The sequence below is a fragment of the Nematostella vectensis genome, chromosome 10 (assembly GCF_932526225.1).
Source record: "Nematostella vectensis chromosome 10, jaNemVect1.1, whole genome shotgun sequence".
Taxonomy (NCBI): domain Eukaryota; kingdom Metazoa; phylum Cnidaria; class Anthozoa; order Actiniaria; family Edwardsiidae; genus Nematostella; species Nematostella vectensis.
The window spans coordinates 8,994,907-9,020,837 of NC_064043.1; the positions used below are offsets into that span (position 1 = coordinate 8,994,907).

The 25,931-nt window shown below is 40.1% G+C and overlaps 3 protein-coding genes across 5 annotated transcripts; 2 read left to right on the forward strand and 1 right to left on the reverse strand.

Moving 5' to 3' along the window:
• Positions 1-172: 172 nt before the first annotated feature.
• Positions 173-6,119, reverse strand: LOC5513541 (beta-sarcoglycan). Of its 2 annotated transcripts, XM_032383110.2 has the most exons (8): positions 5,982-6,119; positions 5,209-5,258; positions 4,547-4,762; positions 3,668-3,850; positions 2,442-2,481; positions 2,072-2,241; positions 1,780-1,917; positions 173-1,535 (listed from the first exon to the last, which is right to left on the reverse strand). In XM_032383110.2, exons 2-8 carry the CDS (start codon positions 5,233-5,235, stop codon positions 1,359-1,361), a joined length of 951 nt encoding a protein of 316 aa, XP_032239001.2. In that variant the 5' UTR covers positions 5,236-5,258; positions 5,982-6,119; the 3' UTR covers positions 173-1,358. The 2 variants fall into 2 exon arrangements, with proteins under 2 accessions (XP_032239001.2, XP_001633832.3); XM_001633782.3 differs by lacking the exon at positions 5,209-5,258.
• Positions 6,120-6,507: 388 nt separating this feature from the next.
• Positions 6,508-16,698, forward strand: LOC5513542 (cyclin-dependent kinase-like 5). 2 transcript variants are annotated; one of them, XM_032383096.2, is made up of 22 exons: positions 6,508-6,890; positions 7,065-7,099; positions 7,816-7,861; positions 8,627-8,708; positions 9,056-9,110; positions 9,446-9,501; positions 9,572-9,636; positions 9,935-9,994; positions 10,689-10,779; positions 10,962-11,031; positions 11,116-11,166; positions 11,393-11,461; positions 11,529-11,609; positions 11,780-12,484; positions 12,736-12,873; positions 12,949-13,039; positions 13,349-13,541; positions 14,061-14,154; positions 14,488-14,549; positions 14,642-14,687; positions 15,070-15,141; positions 15,889-16,698. In XM_032383096.2, exons 1-22 carry the CDS (start codon positions 6,854-6,856, stop codon positions 16,291-16,293), a joined length of 2,604 nt encoding a protein of 867 aa, XP_032238987.2. In that variant the 5' UTR covers positions 6,508-6,853; the 3' UTR covers positions 16,294-16,698. The 2 variants fall into 2 exon arrangements, with proteins under 2 accessions (XP_032238987.2, XP_032238988.2); XM_032383097.2 differs by having other exon boundaries at positions 12,952-13,039.
• An 866-nt stretch (positions 16,699-17,564) lies between these two features.
• On the forward strand, positions 17,565-22,082 carry LOC5513584 (carboxypeptidase D). Its single transcript, XM_001633735.3, has 4 exons — positions 17,565-18,482; positions 18,964-19,167; positions 19,762-19,908; positions 20,416-22,082. Exons 1-4 carry the CDS (start codon positions 17,694-17,696, stop codon positions 21,178-21,180), a joined length of 1,905 nt encoding a protein of 634 aa, XP_001633785.2. The 5' UTR covers positions 17,565-17,693; the 3' UTR covers positions 21,181-22,082.
• The last annotated feature ends 3,849 nt before the right edge of the window (positions 22,083-25,931 follow it).

Genomic DNA, 25,931 nt, shown 5'->3' on the forward strand with positions numbered 1-25,931 from the left:
AATGGTGATTAAAATCATCTGCGGAGGTTGATTTTGTTGGAAGTGACAAACCCAGGGGGGTCCTGAGGAGAAGTGGCAAGCATAGATTGCGCCCCCCCCCCCCCCCGGATTATTTCAATTTCTCAGACAATATTATTCAGAATTTGGGTTTACGATACATTAGAGAGCAAACTGAAATTACATAATTTATTATCTTATATAATTTTACATCCTAGTACATAGAACAACTGGCTTAAAAATCATTTTGTACAACTTTAAAATGCTTAAAAAAACTCATATTTTTTTAAAATATAGCTTGTTATTGCTTTCTCTACAAATGTAAAAATGGCTGTATTTTATTTTATGTATTGGGGTTTATCTCAACTATTCTATCATTTACTTGTTTTATACTGTGCACTACACTAAAGGAAATATATGTGAAGAAACTACAGTATAACCAAGGTATCGAAAATAAATCTCCAAAACACTTACAGAAATTCTCTTATCACCCCACTCATTGGCAATCATGACTTCAATTTAATTGATATGAATCGAATTTAAAGCTGGAATGTATTAAAAAAATTGATAATAATTGATATCAACTGAATTGAATATAGGAAAAATTGAGTATCGATTGTTATCAATTACTGATCATACCTGATAACCAAGGAAATTGATATCACTCAGTTATCAATTGCCCGTTGATTATCAATTTTTATCAATTTATAGTTATGTCAGGACAAATTAGCTTATTCTATATACCCCCCTATATTTAAAACCCCAAAACATTTTCACCTGCCTAAACAATGGAAGGCATAGATATACTTCAGGGTACATAAGTTTGTAGAACAGATTAAGAATCAGATTTTGTTACAGCTACATTCACTAGAAGATTGATATTGGAGAATAATATTCCAATATTATTCCAAGAAAGACAGTAAATGTCTGAGACATTATCTAAAATACAGGAGAAAATGTCTTGAAAGGGCCTTTTGGGCCCCTCCTGTCAAAAATCATGGCTATGCTGCTTAGATTGGTTTACACACTTAAAGCTTATTTAGCACTAATACACTCTATGTCTTAGATCTCATAGCTGTCAACTCAACTTGGACAGAGATCTTGTGAAATCGGGTGAAATACAGTAAATCTGTGAAAAAACTAAGAGAGCCAATGTGAGTGAATACAGAGAATGTATGAACATTCTCACAGAAATAAGGCTGGGGATGAGGTCCAAAATCTTGTGATGCCCACCTAATGCTGTTGAGCTGACAACTATGAGATATCTTTTGTGCTGGCCGGACTACACCTTGACCATTACACTTTGTTTCAATGGTCTATGAAAACCACTCTACACGGTGTCTATCTAAATATTGTGTGGATCAGCAAATTTTTTCAATTGTCTTGCATGTGACACTGGCATTCTGTGGTGAATCAACTGCATACAGCTTCGATGAAGTGCGGCAAACACAAAGTTTATAATTCTTGGTGTTTGATGGGATACTGTTTGACGCAGGTTTCAATGCCACTTTCTGAGCACTGAGTTCCATGCGATTTGACTAGAAAAAATAAAAATGAGTCATAAAAAGTCTACTGACAATCATATCATAAATAATGCAGGTGGCAGTCATGCTATGAAAAAAGGTAAATTTAACCTAGATATTTTTTCGGAAAGTTAATGACACTGTTTTCCATTAACTTTTAACCATTTTTAAAAGTTTGGAAATGTCAAAATTTACCCCTTATATTTGAACCCTAGCTCTTTAATCCCAAAATCAAATTTAAATAAAATACAAGTCTTACCACTGAGGAGATAATATTCACATCAGTGTTTGCTTCAAATTTCAATGTCTTTCCATCCATATTGACACCCTCATGGCCACTGATATCCATGGATGTACTGGCTGACAGTGTTAGATTATTATTATCATCACTTACAATCTGAACAAGAGAAAGTAAGGAATGGAAGAATGGAATAATGCCTTTTCATTCATATTGACACCCTCATGGCCATGATATCCATGATATCCCACTTACTGACTGACAGTGCAAGATAATCATTATCATCACTTAAAATCTAAACTTAAACCCTTACCCTATGGGAGATAATTCTATTCATGCCAATCTCTTCACCCTTGATGTACTCTGGCAGGAACAACACTTTGTTGCCATCAAAGGTAATGACCTCTTTCTCAGCATATGGATCCTCAAACCGAAAGCCCTTTTTGGCCTTGAAGACACCACTCCCATCAGAATTAACATGGACTGAAAAAAAAAGTTTTAGTTGGTGCTGCTTTAAATTAGTATTAAAAACACCTAACTTGACCATAATGAAGAAGTATCATATGCTTTAGTTTGAACCCACCCTCTCCTCACAAACTTCTGGCTATCTCATAAAGATTATATCAGCTTCTTTTTTACACTCCCCACCCTTCTTGTTTGGCCTGTAAAACTTGTCCTCTCACCTTGAGGGCTGTTTGTGGTTGGTCCTCCATGCAATATAATCTACAAGAACAAATGTATTTTATGATACTACTACATACTACTGCCAGAAAACCAAAGATGCCTTTTCAAATTAATCTACAGTATGCTAATAAGTTTGCCAGTCTGTATTTTTGTTGTTAAAGGGCCCTTGCCAGCCCTTCCCTTTGTTGCTTTCAATTAATATTGAAAGTCAAATAATGCATAGATATCTTGAACTACAGCCATCTAAAATGGAAAGCTCTATACTAAATTTTACCAAATCCAACTAAGAGTACAATGACAACTTTACCAAATCAGCCAATGCAAATGGATGCTTCTCACACTAGATATTTTGCAAGGATGACAAAATGGTGGCTGCCAGAGGCTTTCTGAAGGGAGATGCTTCTGCAGACAGGCATTACTAAAATGCGGCGTCTCAGGCGAAGGGGGCCATAGGGATAGCAACGTTATACAAGGATTGCAACTTATTTTCGAAAAAAACTTTTTTTATTCAATAATGAAAAAAGTCAATGCAAAAGTGAATGACCACTACGCGAATTGTTTAAACTCGAAAAAGTCCTGTTCTTTACGATTTATCCTCACCGTTCATGCGGCGTCTAAGCGAGCAAATACAATAACAGTTACAGTTCCAAACACACAACTGCACCAGCGTCGAAGCCTTGTGGCCGTCTGGACTCGTCACACTCATGTTAACCCCATCAAATGCCACATAGCGTGAAGAGTCCAGGACGACCGCAAATTTACACACATGTAGGAATTGTTAAATAGGGTAATACGTTTGTAGTATGATATGACAAATAGACAAAGTGTTAAAATACTTTGTTATTTTTTTGTCTGCACAGGTACAAGAGGAGGGCGTATATGGCAAAAAAACACACGCCTTTTGCACACTTGAACTGCAAGTGCTTGTTTCACAGGGTGGTTTTTGCTACTTATCTGGAACTTTAAACAACTGATTTTTTTACAAATTGCATATGACAGAGCGTCAAATGTGCATGAAATAACGTAGCACATTTGCACTTAGTGATGTTGTTTCAGCAATCGTAATCCTGTATACACCCCTACCTCTATACCCCTCTACACCCCTGCATTCAAAATATGCTGGTTCTGCTGGTTCCGCCGGTTCCAAATCTTGGCCCTAGGGCTGCTTTGTATATAGCTCATAGTAATCTGGCAATATTCCTATGTGCCTATGTAACAACCTTACCTTTTTCCCCTGAGACTCGATATCCAAGCTCTGATCCCTAAATCCGCCAATCTCATGCTTGTAAGCGGTAACAATTTCTAGATCACTTTTTTTGGTCCATCTGAGCATGCCATTCTCAAAAAACGAGAGTGACTTCATACCATCTGTCTTGATTTGCAACACTGAATACATGATAGATAGAATCTGGAAATCATATATGTCAAGCATCAATAATAGTACTTGCAGCTTGCAATTAAGTGAGGAACATAAAATATGATAGAGAGGTATATATTTTGAACAGTACTTTAGGATGTAATAAGAGAATTATATTTTTAATGAAAAGAAAAAACAATAATAAATAAGAGTGACTCAAACATGAACTGAATTACAACCCAAGAAAACCAAAGAGATAATTTCTAAATTATGACTAAATTGTCACTATGGCTTCAGGCTAAATCTTAAAAAAAAAATCTAAAGTTCAAAAGGGAAGTGGAGGCGAAGCATGCTGCATTGATCCACGACTGGATCATTTATGATTCGGCTTCACATATCCACTATCAGTCGTGGATCAATGCAGCATGCTTCCCTTCCTTATAAGGGTATATCTAAACACAGGTAGCAGATATTGTGAGATTAAAGCAAAGAATTCATCCCCCCACCCAAATAAAAAAGACACATTTTTTAAAAACTTGAAAAAAAAAACAAGGCAATAAAAAATTTATGTTTAGAAATTTCAATATTTTTTCTCCTTCACCTATAGGATCAAACATGGATATGAAATAAAAACTAAATAGTAATGTAAATTAATACTCTCAAATAGAATATGCATTGCGACTCGACACTCGTGATTTGAGGTTATGATACTCGTTACCGGTACTGTAACAATATTTCACTACTTACAATTAGGTTTATTATACACATCAATGCAAGCAAGTATAACACAGCTAAAAAACACCAGATTTTTCTTCCTCTGATCCCAGTTCTGTGAAGATGTCTTTCCTGTACATTCACACGACCAGCATTGAAGTTACTCTCATGTTCTTGGTTGGCCTTTTTCTTTTCCACAAGTTTTTCTCTCATTGATGCACGAGAGCTGCTATGATCTCCTCGTCTTTTCTGTGAAAAAAAAATATCATAAACAATCATTTGAGCTTTTTCCCACAAAAAGCCAATGTTCTTAATACTATGCTAAAGGAGCATTCCCAGGGTTGGAGAGGTTTTGCATTCTGAAAAGCTAAAGAAAATCATGCGGAATTATAAATATATCACAGGGTATCTTGGATCATGCAATTAGCAATTTTTGTCTCAATGAAAATTCTAGTGATTCAGGAAACTAAAATCATGAAAAGGAGGTGTCATGCACATAATGACGTACATACTTCTAAATCTCAGCAAAAAAACTCCCTTATACTATCACAAGATTTTCTTTGGTCCCCCCTTCTTCCCCTCACTCTACACTTAATTTTGTGCAATTATGCACTTTGTTATAATGTGTTATAACAAAGTGCATAATTGTTATAATGTACAAAATATATATTTTTTGTGTCATGAACAAACGTCACCTGCATCGGCTGCATATGTGACAACATCGCATTATTGCTGTGTATCTACGCTATTCCGAGCAAAAAAAAAGGATATACATTGTGAGAGGCGATGACCAAAGGGTTTGTGGTACGGTTCACTAACTCTGGGTGTTGACACTGATAGGTATGCTAAAAGAATGATTAATTACAGAGCAAACTAGAACCGACAAAACCCTAATACCTAAATGAAGTATGAAATAGATTAAATAGACTACAAACTCTGATAAGATAAACTCAGTGGGAAAAGTCATCAAAAAAATTGATAATGGAACTGGAAGTAATGTAAGTATAACTTATACACCAAGTATAAGTAAATCTTATTATAATAAGCTTGAGGAAAGAAATTATAATTCTGAGGAGCTACACATAGTACACTCATTTGATGCTATCCTGCATGAATTGTGCTTGTAAAGGGAGACAGGGCACAGAATTTGACTTGAGAAAAGATGGCCAGACAAGATAACTCCAGCGTCTAGCGAACTCGTTGGATGTGATTTTTACGTTTAACATAAGTACTCGTAAAACAAAAGTGGTAAGAGCACCGAACACTAATGCCAAAGCAGTATAGAGTGATATTTGATATTCAACCGGATATACTTGTGACATTTTCAACAAGAGGAATGCTTCAAAACAGTTGGATTAGCCACCTACTTCAGGGTACTTTACCACAGCACAACTCTAACGAACGCCTTCATTGCTACCTCCAAACACTATGTTATGAATTACAAACATACAAATTCCAAAAAACTCACGTGTAAGTTATCCGAAGACATCTTCTTGAGGTCTTTCGAGCCTTGGAATCGTAGGATTTTAGGTGTAAATTGAAGATTATTTTTCAAATGTGCGAGCCGTACGCCATTCTGCAACAAAACAAGCCTCCAAGCGTGACAAACCATTTTTAATAAGGGAGGGGAGACTAGGATAGCGAAATGATCGTGTAGGGGAGGGGGGCGGGGTAAATATTTTTGTCTCTCATTTTCGTGTTCCTTTTCTTTCGTTTTTACGGGTAAAGGATTTTTATTTCAAATCAAAACCCCTACAACTATTAAGGTAGAGTTTGTCTTCAATCTGTTCACATTGCTAGTTTTAAAAAGTCGTCAGCCAACGAGTTCTTCGATAATGCCAATTATTTGTTGTGTATGAGTTAAAAAGATACCTATTGCGAAGCGATGTACAGCCAAGATTAAGCGGTGAAAAAGACGAAAATAAATTCCGTGATGTACATTTTGCGGGATGACCCGTCGTAAAAAATCGTCATCATTTCGGCATGCGAAGCGCGCGAAGGATGCTGGGCCAAAACAACGCAAAGCGGCTGGAGGTTGAGAATCACGATGGAAACCTCAACCATCCAACGTGAAAACGCTCAAAAATCGCCTACAAGATCATCAAAACACCTTCTAAGATGTAACCATGTATAATCTTTGGCCAATGTTTAGTAGAAAGCTGCAGGATTTAGTGGGATAATCGTTCCAGAAGAGGGAAAACAAAGCTACAATGTTAGAGTTTACTTGTTGTTGGGACCTCACAACACGCGCCATGGAGAGAGTTGTAAAAAAATAACTGTCATTTGTAAAACTTTCATGAAGACAATCTTGGAACAATGCGCAAGGGAGATTAAAGTCCTATGAATAAATACGAAGTGTTGGGAATTGTAGGCGAAGGTAAGAATCTTGAAAGACTTCGTGTTCAAATGCTGACCCGCCAGAAAGTTTGAAATTTGATTGTCACGAGTAAACTTCTCAAACAAAATAATCACCGATTACCGATATTTGCTTGTGTCGTAAATATTTTTACATTGTCTTAAACTGTTATACTACTTGTAATATCTCTTCTAGGTGCCTATGGTGTTGTTATGAAATGTCGGCACAAGGTAAGCTTTTGTGTGATATTTATCGACTGCAACTGGAATCCTGGCTATTTTTTGTTTGGTTTGGTGACATATTTCTGTGTACAGTTCTACATGTTGTTCCGATCGCAAGACAAATGTCGGATTGTTTTAATTCGTTTTAAAACTAGTAGGGTGCAATCTAAAGGTGCAAAAGAACCATGCCGTTAATTGTCTGTTGTGTTATTAATCTTGTGCGATTTGTTAGTTGTTTTGACAACGAATTTCCACCGTTCCAATCTCGCCCTAACACAAAAAGTAAACACGCCATGTCTTGAACATTTTTATTTGATTTTATTATAAGCCCAAACAAGACGATGTGCTCGAACAAAGCCCAAGACTTTGTTAATGGACTGAACACCTTCCTTTATTTAGTTTTAGTAGTTTTTTTATATTTTATTAACTAAATGGCTACAGAAACTAGCAAATACTTACTAAATTATTAAAAACTTGGATTTTTTAATTAGATTTTAGCCAATTGCTAGACATCTAATTTGTTAGATAATTATTTTACCTCTGTTTTCACAATAAACCATCTTTAGATAAAAATAATGATACTAAACTATTTTCAAAAAAAATATTGAAAATTGCATTTTGAATTGAAGATGAATGCAGCATTTTTGTGTTTCCATTAGTTTTCATCCATTTAAGAATGCAATTTTTTTGTATCAATGTAATTTTATATTTTTAATCTTTTCTAGGAAAATAACGAAGTTGTTGCCATTAAAAAATTCAAGGATAGCGAAGGTATACAAATGCTTGCCCCTTGTCTCTGACTGCTCTGTTCCCTATCGGGCCTATAATACACTATGCTATCGTTCAAATTTGTGTCTTGTGCTCCAAGTCATTCAGCTCTAAAAATGAAAGGGGAGAGGGGTCTAAGATAGCCTCAAATTCCCCAACCCCCAACCAAGGGTAAATATCCCCCAGCCCCTCTCCCAAAAAAGAGCTTTAATCACAACAAAAGGAAGAAAGAAAGAGAATATATTTGGGGATAGCTGACAGACTCATGGTCCTAATATGCCCATCCCACTTTTAGGGGGAAAAACATGAAGTTTGAGCTCTTTTAAGCCGCATTGTCACCAGTTTACTTCCAGAGGTCCAACTGAAACCTTAACCGTTAAAAGACAAAAGAATCTATCAGAATCCAAGATATTTAACAGGCCATCCGCTCTAAATTATCAATCACATCCTCAAAGAAACTTCCAATAGACACACTGCTTTCAATATTTTGAAATATTTTTCGCATTTGCCATTAAAAAATTATTGGAGATTTTTAGGTAATTAACCGGAAGTAAACTGGTGACAATGCGGCTTTAAGGTCGATAGCTAGGAGTTGCTGAGGATGGATATAAAGTCATAGATATAGTATAGAATAAGTTTGATATTTGACTAGTCTCTAATAAGAAATGGCCAATTTTCTGTCAGTCAAGAAGAAGTGTGTTCACCCTGCGCACAGTTCTTGAGCTTTTTGCCATTTCAATACTGAGGTCTCTCTTTTATTTGGGGCAGACAATGAGGATGTCAAAAGAACCACTTTACGTGAACTGAAGGTGCTTCGCATGCTGAAGCAAGAAAATATTGTTGAGCTAAGGTGAGAATCTCACTACTTGACAACAATTTTCCCTTTTGGTACTCACATTCAACTTTTGTTAATAGTTTTGGCTTTGGTAAACAAAATGATTTTCATTTTTAGCTGGTTGTTGGTATAGCTTGTTTGCAACCAAATTTTAAACAAATATATATATACAGTAGTTGCAAATGTCACTGTTTAGTCCCTAGAAGTTTGTCACAGAAGATGAATAACAGATATGTCACCTTTTTATAAGATGTGTTTAAGATAATATTTCAAATAACACTTTTTTTTCTTTTACTCATAAAAAGTGCCAGCATATTTTTTATTGCATTTTATTAATCACATTACTCTCTTCATTACCTCAGGGAAGCTTTCCGTAGGAGAGGAAAACTGTATTTGGTGTTTGAGTATGTTGAAAAGGTATGTAATCACATATGTTAAAAAGGTATGTAATCACATTACTTAAAGAGGCAATCACACAAGTTTACTTATGGCTGGCGGAAGGAGACCTCAACCGACAAAAGACAAAATAATCCATTAGAAGCTGCACTACTTAAAAGACCATCCACTCTAAATTATCAGTCACATCCTTGAGGAAGTAGGCACACTGCTTATACAAATTTGAAATATTTCTCACGTTTGCCATCATTGGAGATTGTTATATAATTGACTGGAAGTACAGTAAACTGGACAATTTCAGAATAATTTTCCTTAGGTAAGCCCATACTAATGGCTGCAATGTTTTCTTTCTCCAGAATATGCTTGAGTTGCTTGAAGAGATGCCTAATGGAGTCCCTGCTCATAGAGTCAGGTATACAGCTGTACAGTATTATGCTTTCTCTGTTGCGGATGTTAACACAATCATTCTATGCCCTTTTTAGGAATTACATTTTCCAGTTGATTAAGGCCATTAAGTGGTGCCATCAGAATGATGTAATACATAGAGGTAAGTAGACCTCTATTACCTTGTTTCAAAGTCCTTCTTGTACCAATTTGTGCTCAAGTGGTTTATTCATAGCGATGAGGTTTAATGCATTTTACAGTGGAACCTTGATGTAACAATATGACAAGAGACCAAAAAATTGCATTTTTGTTCAAGAAAATGATAAAATCGAGATGATTCTCATGTTTTATGGTTGTCAAGACCAGAGATCAATATTGTTTATTGTGAATATCATAATCTTGGGTATCATTATACTGAGATGCTATGTACCATACCTTATAAACAGTGTTTCCCTTTTCAGATATAAAACCTGAAAATCTCCTCATCAGTAAGACGGACATCCTCAAACTCTGTGACTTTGGTAGGTGGTCCTTTACACAGGTGCAGGGTTTTCCAGGGAGGGATACAGAGGAGGTGGGTTGGGTGGATATCCACCCCCCTTTTTGGGCAAAAAAAAAAAAAAATGGCAACCCACTTTGTTTGAAGAAACTATGGAGAAGGTACTGTCCATGTGCCATCTCCTGCTTGAATTTGCTGACGCGACAAATTCAGTTCAGCTTGAAGTATTGTTAGATCTATGTGACCTACCAAGAACCACTGGATCAGTTACAGGCCGCCTATCCGGCCATTATCCACCTATTTTATTATCCACCTATTTTGAAATCCTGGATCTGCTCCTGTTTTCCCTTTAGCATCTATCATCGATTACAGTTAACATCTGTCACCTTATACCAGAGAGATGATGCCTTGATGCTATAAATAATGCCTTAAAGAATGATTGACACTTTCAAGAATGTTTAATTTGTGTTTTTTTTATGTTGAAAGCTTTAGTCCAACAAAGGGCTGATAGGTTGGTCATCAGCTAAACAATACTCACAACATGTACTGCATAAAACTTTAACTTTTTGTTGTTATTTCCCTGCCACTACAGTGCAATTTAAAAGTGAGCATTTGATTTCCAATTTCCCAAAATTACCTACTAATCTTTTCCCAGTTGTGCATAGCTCATAGAAAGCTGTGGGGTATCATCTATTGACAGATTCTTGTTACTGCAGGCTTTGCAAGAGCAATGACAGTCAACAGCAGTGCTCAACTAACAGACTATGTAGCAACAAGATGGTACAGGTCAACAGAGTTATTACTTGGGTAAGGAGTACATTATTGTTACTTTTAGAACATCATCATTAGTTAATCTTTGCCCTACTTTTATCCCCTAAGTAAAAAGCAGACACCCCAAAGCCCCACGATTGTCCACTTTTACTGTATGCAATACATAATAACGACCATTTAACTGGTGCCTATGTTTTGCTTTCTCAATCCTCTTGCAGTGCCCCATATGGAAAACCAGTGGACATCTGGGCCATTGGTTGTATTCTAGGGGAACTTAGCGATGGACAGGTTAGTAGATAGAAACGTTCAGTTTTTAATTTTTTCTGTCTATTATTCACCTCTGTGCTTATTAACATTCATATCTATTTTCAGCCAGTATTCCCTGGAGAGAGTGAAATAGACCAACTGTTTACCATTCAAAAGGCAAGACAGTTGATTTCAGTTTGTTTTACTTTATCATGCTTACCTATCAAAATTTATTTTTATTATTTCTATTATAAAATGATGGTAAAAATAATTTTTTTAAGGTTGAATTTACACTACCTGAAATCTTTGTGGAATTATAATTAATTGGAGTGTGGAATTATAACAGGCACAAATGATAAACCGTATTATTTTGTATATGATTTATTTTGATATGAATGCCCAGGTCCTTGGCCCGTTGCCCCCAGAGCAGATGAACATGTTTCATTCAAACCCAAGATTTTCAGGCCTCAAGGTAACTTGACAATTCTGTGTCTAAGTTTCAACTTCAACTGAACTAACTTGGAAATATTTTATTACAGTTTCCTGCAGTTTCCTACCCCCAGACCTTATCACGAAAATATATGGGCATCATTAATGGACAGATGCTCAACTTCATGCAGGTCGGTATGCATTATCTTGCCTACTTGTTTTTCATTGATTTTTCTAAATACATCATTCTATAAGGTCTGGAACCTCCAATATAAGTGAGATCAGTGCTTTTCTTTTATGATCAGGTTGTGGTATTCTTTACTGTTTGATTACTGACAAGATGGTATCATCTTATTCGCAGAAAACTTTGCAACTAGATCCCAAGTTAAGGTGTACTATCGAAGACTGTTACCACCACCCTGCGTTCCAAACTGAACGTGACTCCCATGAGGCCAAGCTGAAAGAAAACCCGCATTTAGCCACACCAGTAAGAAGCGAATCTCATAGTAAGTCAAAGGCAACCATAAAGGCTTCCAAGCACAGGGAGAGTTTGCAAGGAGAGCCTAGCTACCTCTACTCCAAGCCCTCACATGAGGTGAAACCTAGAGAGTCCACTGATCACAATGATGCTACAAATGCTAGTGTTAGTGACCAAGACATGAGAACGCAAATCCTTCGACAGGACCTAGGGAATGTTCAGAGAACCTCAGAGACTAACATAAGAAATAGTGAGAATGACCACAATGCTTCTAATATTGATTCACCCGTAGAGGGAAGGGACACCCCTGAGAGGTCCCATAATAAAGAAGACAATAGCAAAGGAATTAAGATATCAATGCTATCAGATAGTACAGGGTATAGGTCAAAAGGGGTAGAGACACAGAATGAGAAAGTCATGGACTCTAGAGGTGACAGGCAAGATGTTGACGACGATGGGTGTCACAGGAACAAGGCAGGGCCCCTTGCCCATAGCCATGTGACAGCTGCAAACTACAGCTTCTTCCCAGTTGCTGGACAACCAGGAGGACAACAAGGGGGAGAAACAGTGAGCTGGAGCACACCCAAGGTAAATACACTAAAACCCTAAGGGATAATATAATGATGATGATGATGATAATGATGATGATGATGATGATGATGATGATGACGACAACATTAATGACGCCCATATATTTTCGTGATAAGGCCTGGGGGTAGAAAACTGCAGGAAACTATAATGACGACGACGACGATAATGATGTTGCTAGTGCATACCTTTAGCACTGAGCCCTCCAGCTTTGGTTGGACTGCTTGTCTCATGGATGTTATTTGCCTTAGGGCTCATCGAGCACTTCATCAGCAGTGGCGGAGGAGATCCGTAAAGCCAAGTCAGTCATCATGAACAAGAAGAAGGACAGGGATGGCTCCGCCTCCTTCAAGCTCAGGACACAGCAACAGCTACTTGTTAGAAACGAGGTAATAGCACAACACAGTGGTGTCAACTACTGCTTTACATGGTGAACGTTGTCGACTGATGTTTTCTCTTTTCAGCAGGGTCTTGATCAGCCACCCGTCAAACACAAAGAATCCAAGGGGGGCTTCATATCTTTTGACAGACGAAGCAAGCCTAATAATTATCTCGGTATGTTGAACAGTGTGGGTACGGCCGGACTTTCGCCTCGGACTTTCGCATACAATAACATTGCCAAATATAACTTTATTATTGTGTGTCAGTAAAAGTTAAGGAATTACCTATATTCGAATTTCCATTTATTTTTTGCTTTGACATTTTAACTCAGTGAAAAATCGCGTGCTATGATGGGCGGCGCTAAAGGCGAAAAAGTGATCTGCAAACTGGTCGTATTTCGAGAAACTGTAGTTATACCCTGAATAAGGACGCCTTTATTCCGACCTTCCATTCCATTGTTTTAAATCCAAGTGTTTCCCGCAGACACAAATGCTGGTAGCAGCGCCGCGCAGCCCAACTTCTCGATGCACTTTAACATGGCGGCCTTGGACAGGCGTGGCTCATCCACAGACGTGACGTCATCAACCCCAGCAGACTCGGCCCAGGCTCCAGGGCTCACCACCTACCCTCCCCCTACAGGGCATCACGTAAAGGCCAGGTCGCTTGACACGCAGTGGTTAGTACGATAAATTGAGTTACCCCAAGAGACCATGATGTGGGAAGTCGCTTGGTTACCCTCTTTGTATTTAGATTGCAATACTAACGGGCGACGCAATTCTTTTATATAGTAATTCTTTTTTTTGGGGGGCAATAAGTTAAAACTCTCAGAGAATGACCGGGATTTTATTTTGTGAATGTGGAAATTTTTGGGCTATATTATTTTCGTGTTTCGCGCGCTTTTTGCTCTGAATTTGAACTGAGCGAAAACACAAAATCTTTAAATAACTTAATTGCCTCTAGCGAGCTAATCCGGCAATGGGAATACAAAACAATGACAATCCAAGAAAAAAAAACTTGCTTCATAAGGAAACATAAATTATTGAATATCCACATTTACTTCGTGGAAAAATCGATCAAAAATTCTGGCACTGTTTCTGCCTGCAAATACCGTTGCAGCACGTTCACGAGTCGGATGAATGCTTTTGGAAAATCATGTTTTTACACTCGTCGCCATTTATTTCATGTGATCTTAAAGGAAACAAGAAGCGGCCGCCAGCGAAGAGATCCAGCCACGAGGAGCGCACGAGAGAAAAGAGAAGAAGAAGAAGAAAAAGAAACTTCAACAGCAGGTAGTTTGTACTTTATGATACTAGGTCTATGAATCCTCCTATCTAGGTCACTCCGTTTTATGCACCCATTTTCAATAAGATTGCACTCGGGGAATCCATGTTTCATAGCCTGCCGTGATTCATGGGTATCGAATATAAGCGTAAATTAAAGTCATCCAGGTTTTGGAGGCAGTGGCATTCTTGTTTATATGTTGCAAACATTCACAAGGCTTTCATAGACCAGGATTGAGCTATTCGTATGGTACCCATAAATCAATGCGGGTTACAACTGATGGGTTCTCAAGTGCAACATTTGGGAATAAGTTTTTGATTGCGGTTTGTATTCATTTCTAGGCCTACAACGTATCACTAGGCGGTCAGTGGAAGACGGCTCAACACAGAACCGACTCTACGAGGTACATAGTATGCGTCATACCAAGGGAATCTCCTTTTTAAGAGATTATATTTTTTATTTGCAATTTTCTGATTGGATTTCCGTTTGCTCTAGCGACCACAACAAAATGGACCGAGTGAGGGCATCCGTGGACATCCAGGTCAGTCAGATATACTCGGACTATACTTATAGTCTGCTTTTAGCAGCCGCTTTTAGTGTCACGTGCGCCTTCCCCACGAATCACTACTGAAAATCGAGCCACATTCCTTTCTCTCTGGATGGTGATGCTCAGATGCTCTGTCAGATATACTCGTGCAGTGTGTGAGCTTATGCCTAGTATCTGCGTGCATAAAACCTTGTAAAGTCACTGCTTGTGTAGTTTGTGGCTTTACACACGAGCCTAACTGTTCGTTTGTGGTCTAACACATGAGCCTAAATGTTCGTTTGTGGTTTTACACATGAGCCTAACTTTTCGTTTGTGAGCCTCACTATTCGTTTGTGGTCTTACACATGAGCCTAACTGTTCGCTTGTGGTCCTATAGCAACCTCTTGACTACCGACCACCCAAACAAATCGGGCGCCTCGGCGTGACTGGCGATAAGAACCAGGAAAAGGTATATATTGTAACATCCTAGCTCGCCATGGGCGTCCCCTTGTAACCACGTCCCCCTACCCTGGGAGTTTTACGGTACTGCATATGCAACCTTTGGGGCAGACAGTTATTACTTAAAATGCCTAGCTTCAGTTTCTCCGATTTTTTCCACTACAAGAACATTACAACTGGATATTCTTATAATTGTAGGCGTGAGCAGTTTCGCGCTACATTAATTCTCGCGCTGATTTCGCGTGGCTCAAGGAAAACACCTAGGAACTCTCTCTTACGTTAACATTTCACGTTCTTCAATTTAAAGCAACGGTACGCAATTTGCCCCGTGCCACACTGTCAGGTTCGCAAGAAAATGGAATCTCGTTCCTTACCCCTGTGCCATGATCATGTCTATCCATGTCCAAGCCCGTACCCAGGATTTTTCTTTGGGGGAGGGGGGTGCGAAATCAGAAAAGCTGGACCTACCTTTTCCGGGGGGGAGGGATGGAATAAGTTCTCTGATAAAAATCTGACCATCCCCGAAAGAACAAAAAGGGTTTTTTTATGCGTTGCCGTATCTCCACGGGACGTTTATTGTCGGATTTGGGCTACATACCAGAGTGATCTGAGTTTGTCTACAAATAGCACGTCCATTGGGATCCAAAAGTGGACCTTCGGCCGTTCGCACCTCCTGCACCCCCCTGGGTGCGGGCCTGCTGTCCCACCCCAGGTGCTAAAAGATTGTAATAACGCCATTTAAAAAAAATTACCTTAGGGTGGATCGTCTCAAACTGGCCAGACCCATAAGTCTCTTGGCGAAGTTCGTTTGCAGCCGCTACAACACAAGGGCTTCTACCCTAGTATTCCACAGCCCAGGTCCCGCTCGCCTGACCTCTACCACAGTAATCCCCAGCGATTGGGGAATCCCTTTCAGGGACATGCGCACAAGCACTCCGGCTCTGAGCCAGTCAATCCGAGCGCTTACTTCCCTGAGCGCGCGTTGAGCCCTGGGAATGAGTATTTAGCGCCTCTTCCTAAGAAGTCCTCCCGACCACCTTCCGAAGAAATTCCGAACGAAGATCGGGAATTCCGAAGTCACGGTCATTTAAGGCCGTTAGGAAAAGAACATTCTGGTAAAGGGCCTCCTAACCTCAATGATCTGAAGGAGACTCCTTTATAATACGAATAATTGTGTTAGATATAGTTATCTTTTATGCTGCACTTTCAGCATTTATTTCAGAATTTTTAACTGAAATTTTTAAAATTTACACATGTATATAGCTCTTCTTGTATATTATTTCTAATATCTTATACAATGTATTCTTACGCCTTTGTGAAATTATTGACATATTTGTTATATATATAAGAACGAGACCACACGCAGTATCTATCGCGGTACTCTATCGCATTATTCGCATAAGGCATTTTAGTACTCGTTGCGCTAGGGTCGCCTTTTCACTGCCCAAAGCGCGAGAGGAAAGCCATCAGTGTCGTGGTTGTAAACAATGTAACAACTCTGCAAATCTCTTCGTTACAAAATGTCAAATTATAAAAGAGGACCGACCGAATAAAAAATGAAAACAGCCTTTTGTGTTTGTTTGATTCCATGTGTTATTCTCGGATGTTACTTCTGCTGAATGTGGTCCGGTGGAAAGTGTGTTATGGCGCGTGGTTATGAACCATACCACCTGTTGCTTAGAAGATAAACTCTAGAATATAATAAACGGCATTAAACTATTTCCAACCTATTTTTACAACCCGTTTTGTTTACACAGAAGTTTGGTTGCTATATTTTACGTCATGTTTGCCGTATTTTACCCATTGTATGAAGCTTAACATTTTATTTACCAAGTGCAAAGGTTTCACTGGAAACGCTGATTCTTTTGTCACGCTGTTTTGTCGTGCAAAGCGCACTACTTTAATTAATTCCTTTCTTTGTATAAAAAAAATTATTGTTAGGATGATGTGGTTTACAAAATATACAGAAAATCCATAAAGAATGACACGACTTCAGATATAAACATTGAGTTTAAATAATATTGTTTGTTTTTTTGTATAAACTCTCGATTTAGATTCCAAAATTGATATCTTGTTCAAGTATCTGCTAGGAGGATATCCACTACCGTTATTTTCCGAGGCTTAAAATAACAGTGACTCGAATGGTTGAAGTGCAATTATGATGAGCAAACCTATTCCCATGCCCCAATCACTGCATCGAGTTGAAAATGCTCGACCGAAGGGTTTCCACGCCTGGGATCACAGACTAGTTTATTTATGAACCGTGTGAGACATTATTGGCTCATTGTCCTAAACAAGCAAAATAATTGACACGCGTTATTGTAAACAAGGCACCTGCTGAAATAAGCCAATCAGAACGCTCGGTTGATCGGGTCACTCTCCTGTTTGGGATAGTTTGCGATCTGGGCGCGGGCTTTAGAGAATCTAACCCTTGAATGATCTGATCCTCGCACGGGTGGAATCCCAAGTGGTATTACTGCACAAGAAAAAAGCGCTCAGTTTCCCCCACGCTCGCGGAGAATTCAAGGCATCCCTGTCGTTGCACGGACCGATATTTCCACCATGCGGTGTTTACTAACATTGTGCCTGTTGATAGGCGTACAGATTATAATAGTAAACTCGCGCTCTGTGCGCACTAAAAGCTCTAAGCGGACGCTAAGCGATGAATTCAAGCACCATAATTACGACGAAACATTGTCTTTCCTTAAAGAGCTCCACGGACAATTCCCTAACATCACTCGACTCTACAGCATCGGGAAATCAGTAGAGGGGCGTGACCTTTGGGTAATTGCCCTATCCAGCACACCCAACAAACACGAGCCTGGCAAACCCGAGTTCAAGTACATTGCTAACATGCATGGAAACGAAGTGGTCGGCAAAGAAGTGCTGCTCACGTTTGCTAAATACCTGTGCGACAATTACAAGAAGGACGACGAAGTCACGAAGGCTCTTGACACGACGCGCGTTCACTTGTTGCCTTCTATGAACCCGGACGGCTACGAGCTTGCGTTCAAGGGCGATAACCGCAAAAACTGGATCATCGGACGCAGCAACTCCAAAAACGTGGACCTAAACCGTAATTTTCCTGATCAGTTCTTCAAGAGCTCTACAGGCGAGCCGCAGCCCGAGACGAAAGCCGTCATGAAATGGATCAAGGAAGTTCCTTTTGTACTAAGCGCCAACTTGCACGGAGGAAGCCTGGTAGCGAACTACCCATTCGACGATAGCCCTAGCGGAAAGAGCGAGTATAGTAAGTCCCCGGATGATGACGTATTCCAGTCTCTGGCCAAGGCGTACTCGGAAAATCATCCCACAATGCACCTGGATAATCCCCCATGGGAGTGCCCTGAGGTGAGCGTGAACAGGGATATGCCCATCTCGTTCCCAGTGTCCCCCCCCCCCTACCCGCAGGGGCAAGGAGGATACGAGGGGAAGACCCTGGGAACGAGGATGGGATATGCCCTGCTGTTTTCTGTTGTTATTTACCCTCTCCTTCAAGTAATTCTGTGTCTGCTCACGCAAGGGCGTTTCGTACAGTTTTCAAACGTATAAGGTTGTCAAGGGCGTGGACTAAAGATCCTTTAAGCTAGCTTTTCTTGTGTTACTAATGTTCCTTGCGGAATAACCTTTTTTTCTTGACTAACATTACTTGCGTGACTAATGTTCCTTGCAGACTTGCGTGACTAATGCTCCTTGCGGACTTGCGTGACTAATGTTCCTTGCGGACTTAATTGCAGACTTGCGTGACTAATGTTCCTTGCGGACTTGCGTGACTAATTTTCCTTGCGTGACCAGCGTTTTTTTACCTTCCAACGCATCGTTTCATTGACAGGTCCCCCCGGATCACTTCAATGACGGTATAACAAACGGCGCAAAATGGTACAGCGTGTCAGGGGGGATGCAGGACTACAACTATGTGCACTCCAACTGCTTCGAGATCACAGTAGAGCAAGGATGCAAGAAATTCCCGGCCGCAGAGGAACTGCCAAGATACTGGAAGGAAAACAAGAAATCCCTCCTCTCTTTCCTTGACATGGTGAGGGTTGACTGATGATTAACATACACTAGCTACACATAGTTATTCCATGTTGGCGTGTTTATAATAGCCTGGGCGAGAGCACCCTATTGCTATTGTTGTTCTTGTGGTGGAATGATCATGATGATGGTGAGAGTACTGCACGGCGGTTGCTGGTGGGGACTATGATATAGTTGTGATGAAGATGATTAAATTGAACCTATGATGATATCACATTATGATATATTATATAATGACCATGCCGATGATGCCGATGATGGTGATGTTCGTGCTTTGTGTGACTTCATTCGTACATCTTACGCTCTGTGTTGTGTGACAAGCTTCTGCTGTGCGTGACCTAATCTCTTCATCTTGCGCCTTGTATTTCATGTCAGGGTTCATGCTTTGTGTGACCTCATCTCTTCGTTTTGCGTTCTGTGTTGCGTGACAAGTGATTATTGGCGTGCAGCAACTTTTCATCTTGCGCACTGTGCTATGTGACAGGGATTATACTTTGCGTGACCTCATCTCTTTGTTTTGCATTCGGTGTTGCGTGGAAGGGTTCATGCTTTGCGTGACCTCATCTCTCCGTTTGCGTTCTGTGTTGCGTGACAGGTGCATATTGGCGTCAAGGGGTTCGTCAAGGACACTCAAGGGGTACCCATCCCCGGTGCTCGCATCAGCGTGGAAGGCCACAAGAAAGACATATTCACGGCGTCAGATGGCGACTTCTGGAGGCTTCTAAATCCCGGAGATTACAAGGTACATGTATCAGTCTTAGTCCTACAAGGTACTACATCAGTCTCAGTCCTACAGGGTACATGAATCAGTCTACTCGCTCGTGTGACTTGGTAGTGCCATACACCTTCGATTTAGAAAACCGGAGAGAGTCAGTATTGTTCTGGTCCCCCCGTTACCACCACGCCTTTGGGTTTATGATATTGCTGTGCCTTGGATGTCTGGCTTTACAATTAGTAGTAGGCTGGATTTAGGAATAGGTGGGCTGGAGATTGAAATCATGTGCCTTCGAGTTTGGCAGATGAGAGATATATGGTTAGGGAAGTAAGCGGCTGAGAGCGTCATACGTGTAGATTCTCGAGGTAACAAAGGCTTGAGTATTGGGTATATCAGTTGAAATTTATATTATTTTTGCGCGACTCCAGCACAATATTTATATTTCCAGCTGTTGAAATTCAGAAGTTATTTTACTGTTTTATAGAAAGTTCATTGTTTTATAGTAAGTTTATGCATTTTCATCACAAATATCAGGTCACCGCATTTGCTGACGGCTTTGAAGATCAGACGAAAACAGTGACCGTCAATAAAGGTCCCGCCACTGAGGTGGAGTTCGATCTAAAGAAAGGGAAACCGAGCAAGGAGAGCGACGAAGAGGGGAGTAGCAAGGGGAAGGAAGAGGACGACGGAAGCTTTGAGGTGTCACCCGAAGACGCACAAAAACTGATGGAACAGGGAGGGATGGGGATGCCGCAGATGGGAGGGGGAGGCGCTGCCATGGGTGGCGGGGGGCAGCAGCCAATGATGATGGGCGGTGGTCAAGGCATGATGATGGGTAACGCCATGGGCGGAGGCATGGGTGGAGGCATGGGTATGCAGGGTGGAGGAATGGGTATGCAGGGTGGAGGAATGGGTATGCAAGACGGTGGTATGGGCATGGGCGATGGCATGATGCAGGGCATGCAAGGGATGCAGGGTATGTCTATGGATGGGATGAATCCTCAGCCAATGAAAATGCACGGCTCGGAACACAAGCCTCACAAGAACCTAGCTCACGCTATTGGAAGCCTTGATGACAGTGCTGACCTAGGGGGGTCCCCTGGGGAGTCATTTACTGTAGGTGGATCCCTAATGGACTCGGAAATTGACCGCGTCGCCATGATGTCGCCGTACGAGGCGCAATCTAAAGATAGCGAGAATGCGTCAATCACTGTCACTACCGACCACGCCCCAATGGGTTTCACCGGTGACCCCGACACGCCCATGAAGCGATCAAAGCTTGGCAGACCAAGGAAATAGAAACGTGAACTAACTTATGCTTCCTTTGTACCGCAACACCCACTGCCGTGACTACCAAGACAGAGCACATCAATCATTTTTTGAAAACGGTCTTTTTTTCTAGCCCGCCCGGCCAATCCCTTATTAGGACATTACATGCCATATTTTGAAGTCCGCTTCAGTCATTTTATTTTTTCGCTTTTTTGTCGCCTTAGAACTGTGTACATCGAGAATTTCCACGTTAACTTGCAGGAATTCGTGTTAACTATGATTTTTTAATTTTTTTTTTTTAAATAATTTTTCAATATGACGTTTTTAAAAAATAACCCGCGCGCTAGTTCCATGCCAATCAGGTTACGAGAGTCATAATTTTGATGAACACACATTTCATAGCCAGGAAGATTCTGTCGTGTTCTGATACGCATTGTAAGCATTTTTTTGTTTCGCTGTTTAACATGTTAAGATTACTTATCAAATAGTCATGCTTTCGCATCCTTATTGGCTTACTTCGCAAATGTAGCGCGCGTCGCATTGTTAGGTCTACAAAAGGTTGCTAAGATCGTTTCACTTGACGCGAAAGTTTGTTCGGTTTATATTAATTTATTTTTAAGTTACTTTAAGTGACTTTATTCCGTATAATATCGCTGACTGAGAACAGTGTTCGTATTGGGGACTTTTACCCATTATTTTGTAGAGAAAATCAGAAAATTTTTGTGTACTGTCTAACTGCGGCTCTAAAACCACAAGACTATTGTAGCATGATAAGTCGTACCGAGTCGCTTTGCGCATTTGGTATCCATGTAAGAGGGAAAAATCACTATGATATTTGGCATTCAATGTATCTTCTTATTATACACTTTTGTGTGATGTTGATGAATTATGCAGTTATTGTAAAAATAAAGTTTTGTGGACATTTGTATCAATATTTGTAGACGATTATAGTCCCTAATGGTTGTTTTTCCATATGATTATGACTGCACACAACCAAAAGTAAATCCTGGGTATGCGCTGCGACTGCATCAATCCAATCTTGGATTTTTTTGTCAGCATATATCGAGTCGGTCTCTTGCAAAACCACTAACATGGAGAGAGCATGGTGTTTTTTCACAGGTTATTTCAGAAGAAAACGTGTTCTCGTGCTCTCTCATTTGTAATTCGGTTATAGACCAATCGCACGTGCTATCTGTGTTCGCTATAGACCAATGTGTGTGTTACTATATACCAATATAGACCAATGTGTGTGTTTTACTATATACCAATATAGACCAATGTGTGTGTTACTATATACCAATATAGACCAATGTGTGTGTTACTATATACCAATATAGACCAATGTACACTAGTTCGTGATCACTTATTGTCACAGTAAACCTAGATTCTCGTGGCTATCTCAATCAGCTTGTATCCCCATTTGGTCTTGAGACTGTCTAAGCTCTTTCCTCACTTGTTTCTCTATTGCCTTGTGCCTCACACGGTATTGAAAATGTCTGGGTGCTTTCCTGATTTGTATCTCTGTTACCTTGTACTCCACACAGTCTTGAATCTGTCTGGGTGCTTTCCTCATAAGATGGTAATCCAATGTCCATCTCACGTGTCGTACAAGCCACGTCTTCATAGCCTGGCAGTGCAGGGAATCTTAAAATATCATAACCTGCTCTCTCAGCTGCACAAATCTCATACGGAGGCGGTTGATCTAGAAAGATCTCCATCCGCATCGACTCATTTCTTGGCGTTTCCTCATCTGCCGTCGATAAACGAGTTCCACGGTAACTGTGCCAGTAAAAACAGCAAGTCTGCATTACGACCAAGAAGATAAATACGCCAGTTCCCGTAAGATATCGCATCTCACACAAGACTCCTATAGTGATGAGACAGAAGCAAAGGGCGAACGAAAATCCGTAAACCACGATAGCTATCCATTGACAAAATTTGATCTTTTTGGACGTCTGTTCTTCCATATGTGATCCTTCGCTACGCAGCGCGTCAGGAAAAACTGGCGTTTGCGAAAACACTGATTGATAGAACGCCATAGAACTAACTACACGCCAGTCAACTATTTGCAGTCACAATTGCCGTAAATACACTCGCACTTTCTTTTCCTTCAAGAAATCTTCTCGTTGTTGATCCTTGTATGGAAGGCAATATTTGTTATGTAACCACAGAGATATTACAGTGTTGAGACAACTTTTGCGAAGTTAGTTTTTTGTTGTTTTTTTCGCGCATGATTACACCGCTGTGGATGGCACGCAAGCTAGGGAGGTCATGCGAAATCTTCGCAACACGCAGTCGTATTATATGCAATCATTTGCAAACATTTATGGCTCCGTGCTTGCACAGTACAGCAATAATCGGTATAACTTTCGTAAACGCGTTATTTCCGCAAGAAAACGGCTTATTAGAGTTAGGGTATAAGCCAGAAGTACACCATTCTTCCTTACACAATATAAGAAGTGGTGAGAACAATATCCTTCAAGACCCTTGATGTTAATTGACTGAATAAACACCACATTCATAACATCGCTACCTAGGCACGGTCCACTGAATGTATTATGCATTAATAATGTTCAGTCACGAAAAAGCAAAAAATACTTTTCGGGGCAACAAGTTTTGTCACACAATGCAGACAAAAACACAGGTTGCCCAACCTCTCAATTTGACTCTATTGATAGCACAATAAACCTCTCAATAAACAGTGTGTACGAAAAAAGCGTAAAAATCAAAACAGAAAATAAAAGTTAAAAAAAGGACAATTACTACCTTGTTATCATATCTAAATTTCTCGTGTTGTTTCCCGCGTGTTGATTGTTTACACACGCTGTTCTCTCTGTTTTAATGTACAAGATTGGTGACGTGCGCGTGTTGATTGTTTACGCTCACTGTTCTCTCTCGTCTAATGTACTAGATTGTTGACGTGCGCGTGTTCATTGTTTACACGCCTTGTTATCAATGTTCAAATGTACTACATTGTTGACGTGTGCGCGATTGTTTGTTTACGCGCACTGTTTTTTCTGTTGTTCTAGTGTAATAGATTGCTGACGTGCCCGTGTTGATTGTTTACGCACACTGTTCTCTCTGTTCTAATGTACTAGATTGTTGACGTGCGCGTCTTGATTGTTTACGCACACTGTTCTCTCTGTTCTAATGTACTAGATTGTTGACGTGCGCGTGTTGATTGTTTACACGCACTGTTCTCTCTATTCTAATGTACAAGATTGGTGACGTGCTCGTTTTGATTGTGTACGCACACTGTTCTCTCTGTTCTAATGTACTAGATTATTGACGTGCGCGTGTTGACTGTTTACGCGCACTGTTTTCTCCGTTCTAATGTACTAGATTGTTAAAAAGCGGGTGTTGATTGTTTACACATACTGTTCTCTGTGTTCTAATGTAATAGATTGTTGACGTGCGCGTGTTGATTGTTATCGCACACTGTTCTCTCTGTTCTAATGTACTAGATTGTTGACATGCGCGTGTTGATTGTTTACGCGCACTGTTCTCTCCGTTCTAATGTACTTGATTGTCAAAAAGCGCGTGTTGATTGTTATCGCACACTGTTCTCTCTATTCTAATGTACTAGATTGTTGACGTTCCTGTTTTGATTGCTTACGAAGACTGTTCTCCCTGTTCTAATGTAATAGATTGTTGACGTGCGCCTGTTGATTGTTTACACGCACTGTTCTCTCTGTTCTAATGTAATAGATCGCTGACGTGCACGTGTTAATTGTTTACGCACACTGTTCTCTCTGTTCTAATGTACTAGATCGCTGACGTGCACGTGTTGATTGTTTACGCTCCCAGTTCTATTTGTTCTAATGTACTAGATTGTTGACGTGTGCGTGTGGATTGCTTACGAAGACTTTTCTCTCTGTTCTAATGTACTAGATCGCTGACGTGCGCCTGTTGGTTGTTTACGCGCACTGTTCTCTCTATTCTAACAGACTAGATTGTTGACGTGCGCGTCTTTATTGTTTACGTACACTGTTCTCTCTGTTCTAATGTATTAGATTGTTGACGTGCGCGTGTTGATTGTTTACACATACTGTTCTCTGTGTTCTAATGTACTAGATTGTTGACGTGCGCGTGTTGATTGTTTACACATACTGTTCTCTGTGTTCTAATGTACTAGATTGTTGACGTGCGCGTGTTGATTGTTTACGCTCACTGTTCTCTGTATTCTAATGTGCTAGATTGTTGACATGCGGGTGTTGATTGTTTACACATACTGTTCTCTGTGTTCTAATGTGCTAGATTGTTGACATGCGGGTGTTGATTGTTTACACATACTGTTCTCTGTATTCTAATGTGTTAGATTGTTGACATATGCGGGTGTTGATTGTTTACACATACTGTTCTCTGTGTTCTAATGTGATAGATTGTTGACATGCGGGTGTTGATTGTTTACACATACTGTTCTCTGTATTCTAATGTGCTAGATTGTTGACATGCGGGTGTTGATTGTTTACACATACTGTTCTCTGTATTCTAATGTGTTAGATTGATGACATGCGGGTGTTGATTGTTGACACGCACAGTTCTCTGTATTCTAATGTCCTAGATTGTTGACATGCGCGTGTTGATTGTTAACGCACACTGTTCTCTCTGCTCTAATAGACTAGATTGGTGACGTGCGCGTGTTGATTGTTTACGCTCACTGTTCTCTCTATTCTAATGTACTAGATTGTTGACGTACGCGTGTTGATTGTTTACGCTTACTGTTCTCTCTGTTATAATGTACCTGATTGTTGACGTGCGCATTTTGATTGTTTACGTGC